The 13,302-nt window shown below is 40.9% G+C and overlaps 1 protein-coding gene across 2 annotated transcripts; it reads right to left on the bottom strand.

Annotated features, from left to right (window-relative positions):
- Window positions 1–1,409: 1,409 nt before the first annotated feature.
- On the bottom strand, window positions 1,410–9,067 carry wipi2 (WD repeat domain, phosphoinositide interacting 2). 2 transcript variants are annotated; one of them, XM_078269657.1, is made up of 12 exons: window positions 8,831–9,067; window positions 7,910–7,992; window positions 6,626–6,795; window positions 6,318–6,414; window positions 5,722–5,819; window positions 5,304–5,396; window positions 5,083–5,153; window positions 4,810–4,923; window positions 4,465–4,629; window positions 3,853–3,960; window positions 3,563–3,657; window positions 1,410–2,986 (listed from the first exon to the last, which is right to left on the bottom strand). In XM_078269657.1, exons 1-12 carry the CDS (start codon window positions 8,902–8,904, stop codon window positions 2,874–2,876), a joined length of 1,281 nt encoding a protein of 426 aa, XP_078125783.1. In that variant the 5' UTR covers window positions 8,905–9,067; the 3' UTR covers window positions 1,410–2,873. The 2 variants fall into 2 exon arrangements, with proteins under 2 accessions (XP_078125783.1, XP_078125785.1); XM_078269659.1 differs by having other exon boundaries at window positions 4,816–4,923.
- Between the last annotated feature and the right edge of the window lie 4,235 nt (window positions 9,068–13,302).

Below are 13,302 nucleotides of genomic sequence, written 5' to 3'. Positions count from 1 at the left end.
TAATACTGTATCTGAAGTCTCTTTTATACAGGCCTTAGTGGTCCCCTAATACTGTATCTGAAGTCTCTTTTATACAGGCCTTAGTGGTCCCCTAATACTGTATCTGAAGTATCTTTTATACAGGCCTTAGTGGTCCCCTAATACTGTATCTGAAGTCTCTTTTATACAGGCCTTAGTGGTCCCCTAATACTGTATCTGAAGTATCTTTTATATAGGCCTTAGTGGTCCCCTAATACTGTATCTGAAGTCTCTTTTATATAGACCTTAGTGGTCCCCTAATACTGTATCTGAAGTCTCTTTCCCGAAATTCAGCCTTGGTGCAGAATTACAGCCACTAGAGCCAGTCCCACAATGAGCTTTCCTTAGGATGTGCCATTTCTGTGTCTGTAGCTTTAAATGCTATTGAGGAGGAGAGAGGGGGGACAAGGTGGAGGGTGGGGATGTAGCCTTGACCAACTGCCATGCTTCGCTTGTTTTTAAGCCATGATGTCTCTCTCTTTCTCATGGGCGGGCCAAACTGTCTGGGCGAGCAAAACAGAGAAAGGAGAGGTAACCTTTCCCCTTATGACGTCATAAAGGGAAGATTCCAGATCGGTCCATCTGAGCTTTCATTTTCTCAAAGGCAGAGCAGGATACCCAGGGCTCGGTTTACACCTATCACCATTTCTAGCCACCGGGGGACCATAGGCAGGCTGGGGGAACTCATAATAATGTTAAAAAACATAAAGTGAAATTTTCATGCCATGGGACCTTTAAAGCTGCTCTAAATAACATTTCTATATTAACAATGTAAAATGTACATGTGTAATGTGAAAGGGGTCACTCCTAGTGACAAACCAACCGAGTATTATCCGGACACAGTTCCCCACATAGCATTACAGAGATTTTTACCTTCTTTCGGCACACTGTTTTGGTTCAGTCTAACCCCACTCATTGACACTGCTTTTTTTGTTATCAAGAAAGTTCTGTTAAAATCACTACATGCTAGCTGCACATGACAAAATGGCAGACGGACAAAATAAGTGACTTGCTAGTTAACACAGAGGAGCATTTAGCAGCTAAAGAGCCACGTATCCCTCGGGAGTTGGTTAAGATTAAAACAGAGGTAAAAGGAGAGTAAATATTGAATTTACATTCATCAAGTGAATGCTAATGTTGCTCAGTGTCTGCTGGTTGTGTAAGTAGGCAGCTTTTTGATAACTATCTACTTAAAAGGGGATAATATGTTGGCAAGTGGCAAAAATCAATAAATGAATGTGTGTCACCTGTTCCATGTAAAATTTGATCTTGGATTAAGTAAAAGCTAATTTTCTAGTTATAGCAGCTGTGATGCTAACGACTACACAACTGTATCTCTTAATGAATATAAGATAGTTACCACAGTGTAACAAGAACAAAAGGCACCTATCTCATACATCAACATGGATTTTATTTTCATTTTAGTTTCGGATGAACGTTTCACATTTTTTACAAAATCATTAGAAAACGCCTGACAATCCCACGGCTGGTCCTCGTTTAGCGTCTTCAGACACCAAAAGGATTAATGGGGAATCATGCAGCATCCTGGACCCGCTGAGGCTCAGCCTGAGCTCCAGATCAATCAAAATATAATCCACAGTTCACTCACTTATCCCAGTGTGTAAGATCTTGAAGCCACGGTCATAACCTGACAATATGGTACAGTGATATCTTTCCACATCTAGTAATGTACAGAGTAGAGATACAGTGGGGTGAGGCGCACGAGGAGGCTGTCACTGAAGACAAATCACTGGCAGCTTCCTTCCTTTCTCAACTGATCTGCTAACTGATCCTCAGCACCCAAATGTCTTTGATGTATGGACAAAGTACCACATCAACAACACCATGCATGTTTTCTTACGCATGACACATCATTGGTTATGATTATGTAGATTTAAAAGAGCATTAATATCAGTTTAAAATCAACCAATGATTGCAGGCCTTGGGGGGGGGGGGAAGCGCAGGAAGGTCCACTGAGCCTGTGTTTGGATGAGGGAAGAGTGAACTGGGGGGACAAGTAGAGACTAATTACTCAGTGGTTTGCTAATGTACATGCCCAGCGCGCGCGCGCGCGTGCGTACACACACACACACACACACACACACACACACACACACACACACACACACACACACACACACACACACACACACACACACACACACACACACACACACACACACACACACTCGCAAACACCTCTGCCTCATGCCAAAGGCTTCTAAATCATTCTTTGGAGGGTAAACTTGAGCCAGATGAGTGATGCCACACTCCTCGCAGGACACTATGTGACTGTATGTGAGGGAGGAAAGGGTTAGCCAAGATAGTACACACCCTCGCTTTAAGATCCGACAACTGAAAATAGATTTTATTAAGCCAATGCAAAGAGGTCTTCCTCTCAAACAGAAGAAACCATGACACTGGAGCAGAGAGGCACTTACACAATCACTTTCATTTTTACACAGTGCTTGCGTCTGTGTGTCTTAAGTGGAGACACAGCTACTTTTTTTTTTTTTTTCTTCTTAAATCAAACGTCCAACACACGCACACTCACAGATACTTGTTTTCACATTGGAGCATGTTTTTAGCAGTTGGCACATGTACATGCAAAGCGTCAGTTTGGCCTGCGCAGGCAAACTGAGGGAAAAGGTAGTGGCGGAAGGAGGGAGGAAAAAGGTCAAGATGTATGTGAACAGACAAATGCAAAGATAAGACTGACAAGACAGGCTCTTGAACACTTTGAGCGTTTTTAAAAAACACCCCTGTCTCTGATCCTGCCCCTGCCCCCCTTGTGTCACATGTTCATAGCAGCACCAGAGGAGCCCTCTGATTGGTGGGTACAGCCGTCCGTTAAGTCAGTCAGTTTCAAGGATGAGCGGCGGTTGCTCGTTCTCTTCCTCTAAGCGCAAGTCGTTGAGGTCATCTTCTAGCCCCGCTCCTCCCACGGCGCCCTGCTCTTCGCAGTAACCTAGGAAACAAGGTCACGGGTCAAATAACGAAACAAACAACTTTGCACACGACTTACTTTCCGTAACAAAGTCCAATGTCATGAAGAAAGTTTTTTTTTTCCTTGATATCCTTCCTGAAATTAGTGCAACTCAATAGCTGACGATGACCTGAAATTTGAGCCTCGTCCGTTGTCATACTTTTTGCCAGAGTTTAAGCATTTATCACTGAACTTCTACTTCAACATGATGACAACGAAACACTGTAACGTCTTATTTTACATGTCTGTCAGTGTTAAATGTGTCCAAAGGAAAGCATACAATTCAAAATATAGGAGAATTGAAGTAGTAGATGTAGATAGAATGGAAGAAGAATAAACACACAACCACAGGGTCGTCACAATGTTCAATAATACAATTATAATAATGATCTTATGCAAGTATAATTCATCTGGAAATATACAACTGCTACAACACAAATACTTCCCTACGACTACCAAATTACATCCACCAAACTCCCTGGGAACTGATAAGAAACAAAGAAGGAAATTGAGGACCTGTGAAATAAAGTATTACTTGTGAACGTTTGCGTGACATACCTTTGGTGACAGCAGCACTGTAGGTTTGGGCCACGAGGGGGCGGTCATGAGACTGCTCAAGAATCTCATTGGCTGGCTCAGCACTGCCGTCTAACCTGAGGGGAATCCAGTAACAGAAACTCTCAGTACAAATCTCGAAATTCAGGCGTAAAAACTTCAGATTATAGTGTTCAGTGACCCGTGCATCGTCACATCTGCCACATTCGCTATGGATTTACTGTGTGTGTGTGTGTGTGTGTGTGTGTGTGTGTGTGTGTGTGTGTGTGTGTGTGTGTGTGTGCATGTGTTACCTGTGCTGCTTCATAAGTGTGCATTCCCCTCCCTCTTGTGGATCCAGGTTGTACAGATACAGGTAACCATCTGATGCTGCCACCAACAACCTGGGAATCTTCTGAATCCTGATTTTACACAAAAAAAAAAATAAAATAAAAAAAAACACAAAGAGCCTGCTTAATTATGGATTGCCTTTAGCTAGCATGGCTTGGTATGCTGTTGCAACTGCTGAAACTGTGTTTGGATCACAGTTTTCTTTGGCTGAGGTAATGATCTGCAGCGCTTTCTCATCAAAAGGGACTCGATTACAGACTGATATAACACTCATGTCATTAAGACGCCTCCTAGTTCATTAAAAATGTGCTGTTCTAAACCCTGTTGGGTAACATCTTCTCAGATAAAATCCAGGACCCCAGGATGTAAAGAGATTCATATTTTATAGAAGCAGCAAACGGGTAGTAGGCATGAACAGCAATAGCAAGACAGCATTAGTAAGAGTGACATCAACTGAATTTCAAACATCAATGACGGATTTCAACAACAAAACCAACATTGTAGGTGTACATACATATTCTATGTTTGCATATAGATGTGTGTGTGTGTGTGTGTGTGTGTGAGTGTATACTCACACAGCTAAGGCGCAGATGTTCTTATGTCCGCAGAAGGGCAGACGCACAGTGGCGAAGGCTCGCCCCTGGGTGAACATTTCCGTAACCTGAGAAGGCAGGTAAGTGGTGGACGCCATCAGGACCTTGCCCAGGTACCCTCCCCATGTGGTGGGCTCCTCTGCTGGCCTACACACACACACACACACACACACACACACACACACACACACACACTGTGAGAATCCTCGGTTTCTCTGAGGAGCATGAAACACAAGTAAATGGGAAGGAAATCGCAACCCTCAGAAACTTTTTTTTTTTTTTTTTTTTAAATCTGACGTAATAGGACAGAGACAAAAAGGTACGTACACATACTTCTCCTTCTGCGTCTCTAATTTGAAGATATGGACCGTCTCTGTGTTGCTGGAGGCCGACAGGTACAGGCCTTCCATACTGAACGCCAATGAGCAGATGCTAACACACCTAAGATAAGAAACAGGCATGTACAGGGAAGCAGGTGAGCCCAGATATACAGTACACACCAACGCATGCACAAACACAAATACTAAATCATGCTAGTCCATCCACAGTAAAACAGCTTTAATTTCGGAACTGTAGTCCATCACTCAACAAATCATCTACCTCTTGACTCCTCTTCGAAACTCAAAGAGCTTCTGTCCCTCTGGGATTGAGAAGACACGAATGACTGTGCCCTGCGAGGAAGTGAAAGATACGCAGAGGATGACAAATCTTGGAGGCGAAGCAACAACAGTGATCCGTAATTGCTCAGGCGGAAAACAAAAATCACGCGCAAAAGAGCCACACAGACATCGTGCTAATGTACTGTACAGTAACCGTCTTACCTTCTCTGAGGCTGTGGCCAATTTGGTTCCACTGGCATCGAAAGCCAGAGCAGCTAATGGGCTGTCGTGGGCTGGAATCATATTAGCCGCTCGCTGGAAAACACACACAGACACTAGTTAGAGATGCGCTACAGAAAGACAAAAGAACAGTGAGAATCAGCTGTGACTGATGATAGCAAACACTGGCTGTCAGAATAGTGAGGACAGAATCTCAAAGGACAACTAACATTTCTTTTATATGCAATTTAATAAGCAATGGAAACAGCCCCTCAGCTGTACATGCAACAGGTATTTGTTTTGTTATGTATGATAGAAAAGTGCTAAGGAAGAAAATACGAGGTGAGGGGAAAAGGTTGGTCTGAAAGATGAAGTAGAAGGGCTTTACAAAAGAAAGATTACTGTGTTGGTGATCACCTACCAGGTTGACTGTGTCAAACACTTGCACTTCTCCTATCGTGGCACTGCCTGGGTAAGCCAGGTAACAGTTATCATTGCTGATGGAAAGGGCGCACAATCCTGGAGAAATATGAGGCACAAATACAAACTCATTAACAAAGGAAGCCAAAGAAAGGAAGATAAATCAGATTCCAACAGAACCACATTCATCTGAACTTGACAATAAGTGAAACTGAAAGAATGACTCAAGTGCATAAAGAGACTGCAATCATCTAAATGGTTACAATAGTTCTGACAGCATGAGTGGGTGTTTGTTCATACCACTTTGACAGTTATCAGCCTTTAGGGCAACAGCAAACCAAATGGAGTCAACTGTGAACTAAAAATAAACTTAGAATAAAAATTAAAGAGAAACCCAAATCCCCCACGGTCTGAGGAAAGGGACGTTTCTGGTTTCAGTTTGAGCAAATAGTATACTGAAAAAAAAATAGAAAAAAAACAACCTTTCCCAGTATTTTTCAATGTTTTTTCATCCTATGAGGATTTTAATATCGACATATCACACACTATACACATATACACTATGTTGCGATACTGCTCGTCGTTCTTCCGACTCACCTGAAGGGTTGGGCGGAGTTTCTCTAATAGTGTGCAGCACTTTCATGTCTCGGATGTTGTGAATGTAAAGTGACTCCTCCAGACACACTATAAGCCTCTGCACAGGAACCACAAAACATCAACATCACTGTCAAAGGCAAACACTAATAAGATAAGGCATGTTGCTGTCCTGATGTATTAGGCAACGATGACATCTGCACAAGATAAAGACATCTTCTGTCGTTTGATGAATATGTGACTATTTCAAAAGGAAATGCGTGCGACAGAATGTCTGACAGACAGGTAATTATTTGCCCTTGTCTTGCTACCTGTCTGTTGAGCTTGACAGCCAGTATAGTGTTGGAATAAGAGTAGTTGCAGATCTCGGTTCCCTTCTTGAAGTGACAGACTTTGAGCTTCCTGGGGGCCTTCAGGCTGACGATGGCCACCAGGCTGCTGGAGAACAGACGCTCCACAATACACACATCCTCCGTATCCGCTGCAGGAACACACACAAATCATCACTTCACAATGTTCACTCGGTGGCATCCTGTCATCTCTTATTAGCTGCCTTTTTGTGTCCACTGCAATATTAAGGGAATGAAATTATGCAAATGGAAAGCATCACATATTAACATCATTTGGGCAGTAAGTTTATTCACAGTGGTTTCGTTGTTCTCCTGAACACACCGGCAAAACTTTAAGCACACTACGTACGTTCAGTTAACTTACTGAGCAAAGGCTGGGTTCATGAATTATAGACAATAGCACTTAATGGGCCAAAACACTTTTCCGCCTCTTACTACACAACTTGAGTCTCCTACTACCTGCTATTGCATTGGCTATTCAAATTGAACAGGATTATCAAAAATGTAAATGTGAACATACATGGTAGGGCTGCACGATATGAGGAAAATATCTAATTGTGATTATTTTGACTGATATTGTGATATGATTCACGATATTGGAGGGAATGATCGTTTTTGTATCATTATTCTCATTTTCACTGAAAATTATTTACATTGAAAGAAATTAAAATGATTATAGGGTGATTTTTGCGAGGATCTGTACCAAACAAAGATGTTTTCTGTAGTCTGTAGGATACGATTTGTAGGCAGGGACGTCTCTGCAGCACCACAATACTTCATTCAGAATAGTTAGACACATATTTTGCCTTTAACAAATATTGCGCCCCCCTGCGCTTTGGATATTGAACTAGTCCATATTGCGATTTTGATACAATTGCATTTAATTGTGCAGCCCTAATACATGGGTAGTTCACAGGTATACTATACATTATGTAAATCTAAAAATGAGGAGCACTCTTGATGTTTCAGCATATGGATGTTGGAAAAGTGTGTGTGTGTGTGTGAAAAACTTTATTAATATTTAAAGTAACAGCAACGCCCTAATGGTGCAGTGACTGTGTCTAGACATCATGCATTAAACACAATTACTCAGAAACAAATATGACTGAGCAATAATACTGCTTATAAAGTAATTGTACACAAGGATTTTGTACTTAGTCTTCTCCCTGACTGACTAATGAGATTGTACACATAAGTGAAAGAGAGGGCATCAGAATGTAACCACAGAGCTTAGACAATACTTACTACATTCATATATCTGCTCCAATTTGTCCACAGAGGACAGGGAGAAAAACTTGTATCCTGATTTGGTGCCAACAGCTAAGGACCTACATAAATAACAGAAATAGACACAACAGCAGCATTGAACAATCATTGCATCAGCATGTTATTACTCCAATACACACACTGGATACTGACTCCAATATCGTTATTACAGCTCACAGAGGCGTTTCAAACTGGGATCAGCCTGTTTAAGCTTATTTCCAGTGGTTTTGGCATCACTGGATGCAATGGTCAGATTATGACAGCGATCACACGACTGGAGCAGTTTTGCAATAAGAGGCCTCTGCGGTCTAGACCAGTCGCAAGTAAATTTAGCGGACTACCCCTCCGTTTACCACAACGGTATATCTGGCTACATGTCTAAAAACCAGTGTGTGCCTGTTAACGTGACAGCATTGTCAAACCGTCCCTAACTGTAGCGCCAGTCGAAAACAATAACATCCATTAAGCGCTTGCTCCCAAAACATAAAAACCACGTAGACTTCAACTATGTTCATCTTATACAATTCAGTATATTCACCATTTTTACCACAGCCCCCCAAGAACTTACATGACACCTAACCTGACGTTAGCTACATGTGTATTGTGGCTAAAGTTAGCTTTGGACTACACAGCATCATGTTAGCTAGAAAGCTATGCTAGTGACGGGTGAAATAACCCGTAACCGAGCGTCAACCGGACAGTTTACTTAGCTAACGTTAGCTAACATTAGCGTGTATTGGTAGTAATTTCTATTGTGAGAAATTACATCCAGACTATTTCCCATCGAGCCCTGTCACTCCGTGAGGCGCTCATATAAGTCAACACTGAGCTAGCTAACGTCAGCTAGCTTGACAGCACAGGCCATCGGTTTCCCAGACACTCTCCCCGGCCCAGTCTTACGTGTTGTCCTGGTTGAAGTTGGCGAAGAGAAGCTGGCTTCCGCCAGCATCCCCACTTTGACTGGCCAAGTTCATGGGCTCGGCAACATTGACATATAAAGCTTCGCTAGAAATAGCAGAAAATTGGCTGGGATAAGTACTGTGATAAGGGCCAGACGTGTTGAGCTTCAAGGAGCCATCTCCTTTTCCTAGACCCGCTGTAGTGATTGTTGTTGTTTTTCATTGGGGCTGTTGCTCCCCCTTACTGCGCATGCTCTGAGGACGCAGCGTGCGGTACCTTTAAAGAGCCAGGACAGTTTTGTCAGAGTTCCGATGATTAAAAAAAAAAAAAAAATCTATCAACGATATGATATGACTGGGAATTGTATTTTTTTAGTTTGATATCTCGGCTCCACGGAAGAGAGACAGCCGGAGCAAACACAGCTCTCCTGAAAACACGCCACTGTACAGTCATGTGGGGCAGTAATGATTTGATATAACAGCGGCACCCATCGTCATAATGTGCAAACAACATGAACGGGCAAACTACACCTTCTATCCTGATTGGTAGCCTACGTTAAATATATTATACTTATTAAACATACCATTAACACTACAGGCTAGTTCCTTCTCTTAACTAAAGGCTAAAATTGAATATTAATGTTTATAGTTGTTTTGTATAGTTTGCACTATACAATTTGTAAAACTATTCCAACAACCCCTCCTCTTTATTGAAATATCTCCACTTTCTGACGTTCCACTTTCAATATTAACCGCTCTGGGTTGACATAAAGACATTACTATTAAAATAGTACATATCCCTGTTTGTGCTGATGTGCTGATATTCTATTATACAAGGCTAAATTACAGTCATAGGTTTGTCAGTTTAATACTACAATTAGGAAAGTATCATATCCATTTATTTAGGCTGTGTGATGTACCATGTCTGTCTACATTTCTTTCTTCCCTGCTAACCTATATAATACAATATACATCTTAGGTAATATAAGGAATAATATAATCACTTAATCACATCACATAATCACATAATCATTAACCACTAGAGCCCGACCGATATATCAGTGGGCCGATATTATCGGCCGTTATTAGGCATTTTCCAAACTATCGGTATCTGCATTTAATGAATATTTAAAAAATAAAATAAAAACAGACAAAACACCCTTCAACCATGTTCTGAGTGTTAGTCTGTCCACCAGAGGGTGCTCTACAATGTCCTTTATCGGTCGTTTTTATAAATATTATAATATACAAAATTTTGCAAAAGTGAAAACTGTATATGGTTGCACCCATGTTGCACAAACAAAGTAATGCATGCAATTTATGGTGAACATAGAGGTGTATATTGCACTGTATATTGCAAATCATGCATGCCTATACATATATTATTTGAACAAAACCACATTTTCTGCCAGAGCACGTACCGTTTTTAATATATGTGATGACATTAAATCAAAATGTATGTCCCAATACAGTATGTCAATATTCATATATAATATGTGCTTGTATTGTCCATGTATCAGATTTTATCTGTCAGTTGCATAAAACTGATTTGGTGTTATTAAAAGTTAACAAATGAAGTTAGATAACTCCATGTAAATTGCATTTATTTCAGCTTTTGTGAACTCCATCTACTCATTTCACAAGCACTGTTGTTCAGCAGCAACATGTTGATTATTTTCTGAATGGCGTGTCTATTCACGCGAACTTTCTTTGAAATGAATAAATCAAAACCTAACCGTACAATAATGACTGTGGTGGCAAGGGCATCCAGTCTGAGGCGTGGGATGACAAGGAAACCGTTAGTGATCGGATATGTCGACTGTGTAATTTGGGGGGAGGGGGTGAGTCACAGTTTCTGTCTGTTTCTATTGCAGTTTCAGGTGTAAGTCTGAGCATGTCAGAGTAGGATTGTGAACGATAGAGATTATTTAATGGATAACAACAGAAAGCCGGAGACAGACAGCTGCTCATCCTGTGTGAGGATATCACAGAACAAAAGACGGATAAAGCAGTGACACTACCAGTTGGCACAAGTGTAAAAAAAGGAAATAAACCAAGAAAAAGATGTGACAAAGGTGAAAACCACACAAGCTCAGCTGCATTGGGAGCATAAATAAATCCACTGGGATGAGCCTCTGTTGTCCCTAACAGCTGTATCAGTTCATAAGTAACATTATTATTTTTTGGGCTTTTCCACCTTTAATTTGACAGGACAGCTAGGGAGAAAGGGGGGGGGAGACATGCAGGAAATCGTCACAGGTCGGATTCAAACCATGGACCTCTGCGTTGAGGCATACACCTCATAGTATATGTGCGCCTGCTCTACCCACTGACCCAACATCAGAGTAACTTAAACCTTAATTATTGGGTTATTACAGCACAATTTAGCAGAACAGAGACCTACTAAAGAGCAAAACAGATACATTTATTTTAAAATTTCATCTATCACAGTGTTTCATCCATTTAGTTAATTAGATCACCTAAGTTATGTGTTAGCTCCTGGTTGGTTGTGTTTCTGTGCCAGACCTTTGGTCCAGTTGACTGTTTTCAGTGACTGCATGTTTGGCCTCTCCTCCAGAGGTCTGTCAGCACAGGCAGAGCTCCAACACACTGTGTACTGGCCTTTGGTTTACACAAGCCGTAGCTTCCAAATAAACACGATGGACAGAGAAACGAAGGCGAGGATTTGTGAAATAGAAAGCGGTGATGATAAGATGCTAAAAGATGGAAAATGTTACACACTGGAGCACTACAAATATGAGTCCAAACAGGAATATTAGAGATAGGCTATGTGTCTTTTATGTTTAGTTTTTGGATTTAATAAGAACAAATGTTCTACTGTAATCACTATAAAATAAACTACAAACCCCCTACAACTATACATTTTTACATGCTCAGTTGTACCTTGTATATTATAGACGCTGTACAAATATGCTTGGCTGGCCACTGTTCATATTTTGACTCTTATCTCTAAACACAGCCAGAGGTGAATGTGTAACATGCTTCAGTTTGAAGCGTGGAAACTTGTTTGGATGTGTGTGTGTGTGTGTGTGTGTGTGTGTGTGTGTGTGTGTGTGTGTGTGTGTGTGTGTGTGTGTGTGTATGTTTGCATAATGTATCTGTTCTGTCTCATATAGTGCATCAAAGGGCCTCTGCTGGACCAATGTTATTGTTGGTTAATATTTAATTTTCCATTCAATTTGAGCGTGTGTGTTTTGTGAAGGGAACCATGAGTGGATTTGCTAAATGAAATTGAGAGAGAGAGAGAGAGAGAGAGAGAGAGAGAGAGAGAGAGAGAGAGAGAGAGAGAGAGAGAGAGAGAGAGAGAGAGAGAGAGAGAGAGAGAGAGAGAATGCCATGCTTCCTTTTTATTATCAGAAGATAAATGCGCTGCAGAGCAAGCAGTAGTACATGTTGGTAGTACATGTTACACTGCTACAAAGTACCAATAAACAGCATTTGTCTTACATCCCTGCTGGTCCTCTGTTATCTGTAGCTGCTATAGCTCGAGACTGATCCTATAAATACTACCTTTTAGCCCTTTGTCTCCTCTTGGTTTGAAAACTCACATATCAAAGTGCAGATTTCCAGACCAGAGCTCTTTACTTTTTTTACTGGAAATAGGGGGTTGTTAGTGACCTTGGAGGGAGTTAATATTCTACAAGATATACTTTGAGGGGATATTAGAGTCTTATTCATATGTTGTTGTTATTTTACTCATGATATTTAGGCTACATTAGACTACTTTTAGACCAGTAAAGAAATAAAGGACTCTACTTGTTGATTCCTGACAGTGCGGAGTAGGCAATCCCCATCAATACATTAAAGGAGAAATGCAATTCTAAAAAGAATTTCAGGTTCAGACTTGTATTTACGGTTTTTACTAGAAAATGTTTACATGCTTTAATGTAAAAAAAAAACAACCCCAAAAAACATTATTTTTCTCATATACTGTTTGTCTGAATATAACTGTATTCACCCTCTGTCTGAAAAGCTCAGTTTTAACACCTGTCTCTTTAAGCCCCCCTTCCGTCTTCTCTGATTGGCTTGCAAAACAAAATGTGGCTCACTTCGCAAAGTTAGTTCTCAGGCTGTGGGGGTTTATTGTGTGTAAGCAACATTTTACTGTTGTAAGCAGGTCGATTAGTCCAGTGTAGAGCCCGACCGATATATCGGCCGTTATTAGGCATTTTCCAAACTATCGGTATCGGCATTTATAATGGCCGATGAATGAATATTTAAAAAATAAAATAAAAATGGACGAAACACCCTTCAACCATGTTGTGAGTGTTGGCGTTGCGTAGTCTGTCCACCAGAGGGCGCTCTACAACCTCCCTGTTGGCAACACTCCTGTTTTTGTTCAAAGGACTTTAAGTTTCAGATCTTAAGTTTGTATTTTTATACATTTTATTTATTAGAACTTTAATATATTTTGATGTTCCTCTGTTCTGTTGTGACAATAAAACAAACAAG

This window comes from Sander vitreus, chromosome 15 (assembly GCF_031162955.1).
Source record: "Sander vitreus isolate 19-12246 chromosome 15, sanVit1, whole genome shotgun sequence".
In the NCBI taxonomy this organism is placed as follows: Eukaryota; Metazoa; Chordata; class Actinopteri; order Perciformes; family Percidae; genus Sander; species Sander vitreus.
Note: the sequence above shows the minus strand (reverse complement) of the source record. Positions and strands in the feature narration are given on the sequence as shown.

What these genes read in the sequence shown, in the direction of transcription:
- wipi2 (XM_078269657.1), bottom strand. Translation starts at nt 8,904, where the DNA reads ATGAACTTGGCCAGTCAAAGTGGGGATGCTGGCGGAAGCCAGCTTCTC. An exon ending in TGTTTGACACAGTCAACCTG is followed by an intron (nt 5,397 to 5,721) that starts GTAGGTGATCAC and finishes TGTGTTTTCCAG; the next exon opens with CGAGCGGCTAATATGATTCC. An exon ending in TGGCCACAGCCTCAGAGAAG is followed by an intron (nt 5,154 to 5,303) that starts GTAAGACGGTTA and finishes ACTTCCTCGCAG; the next exon opens with GGCACAGTCATTCGTGTCTT.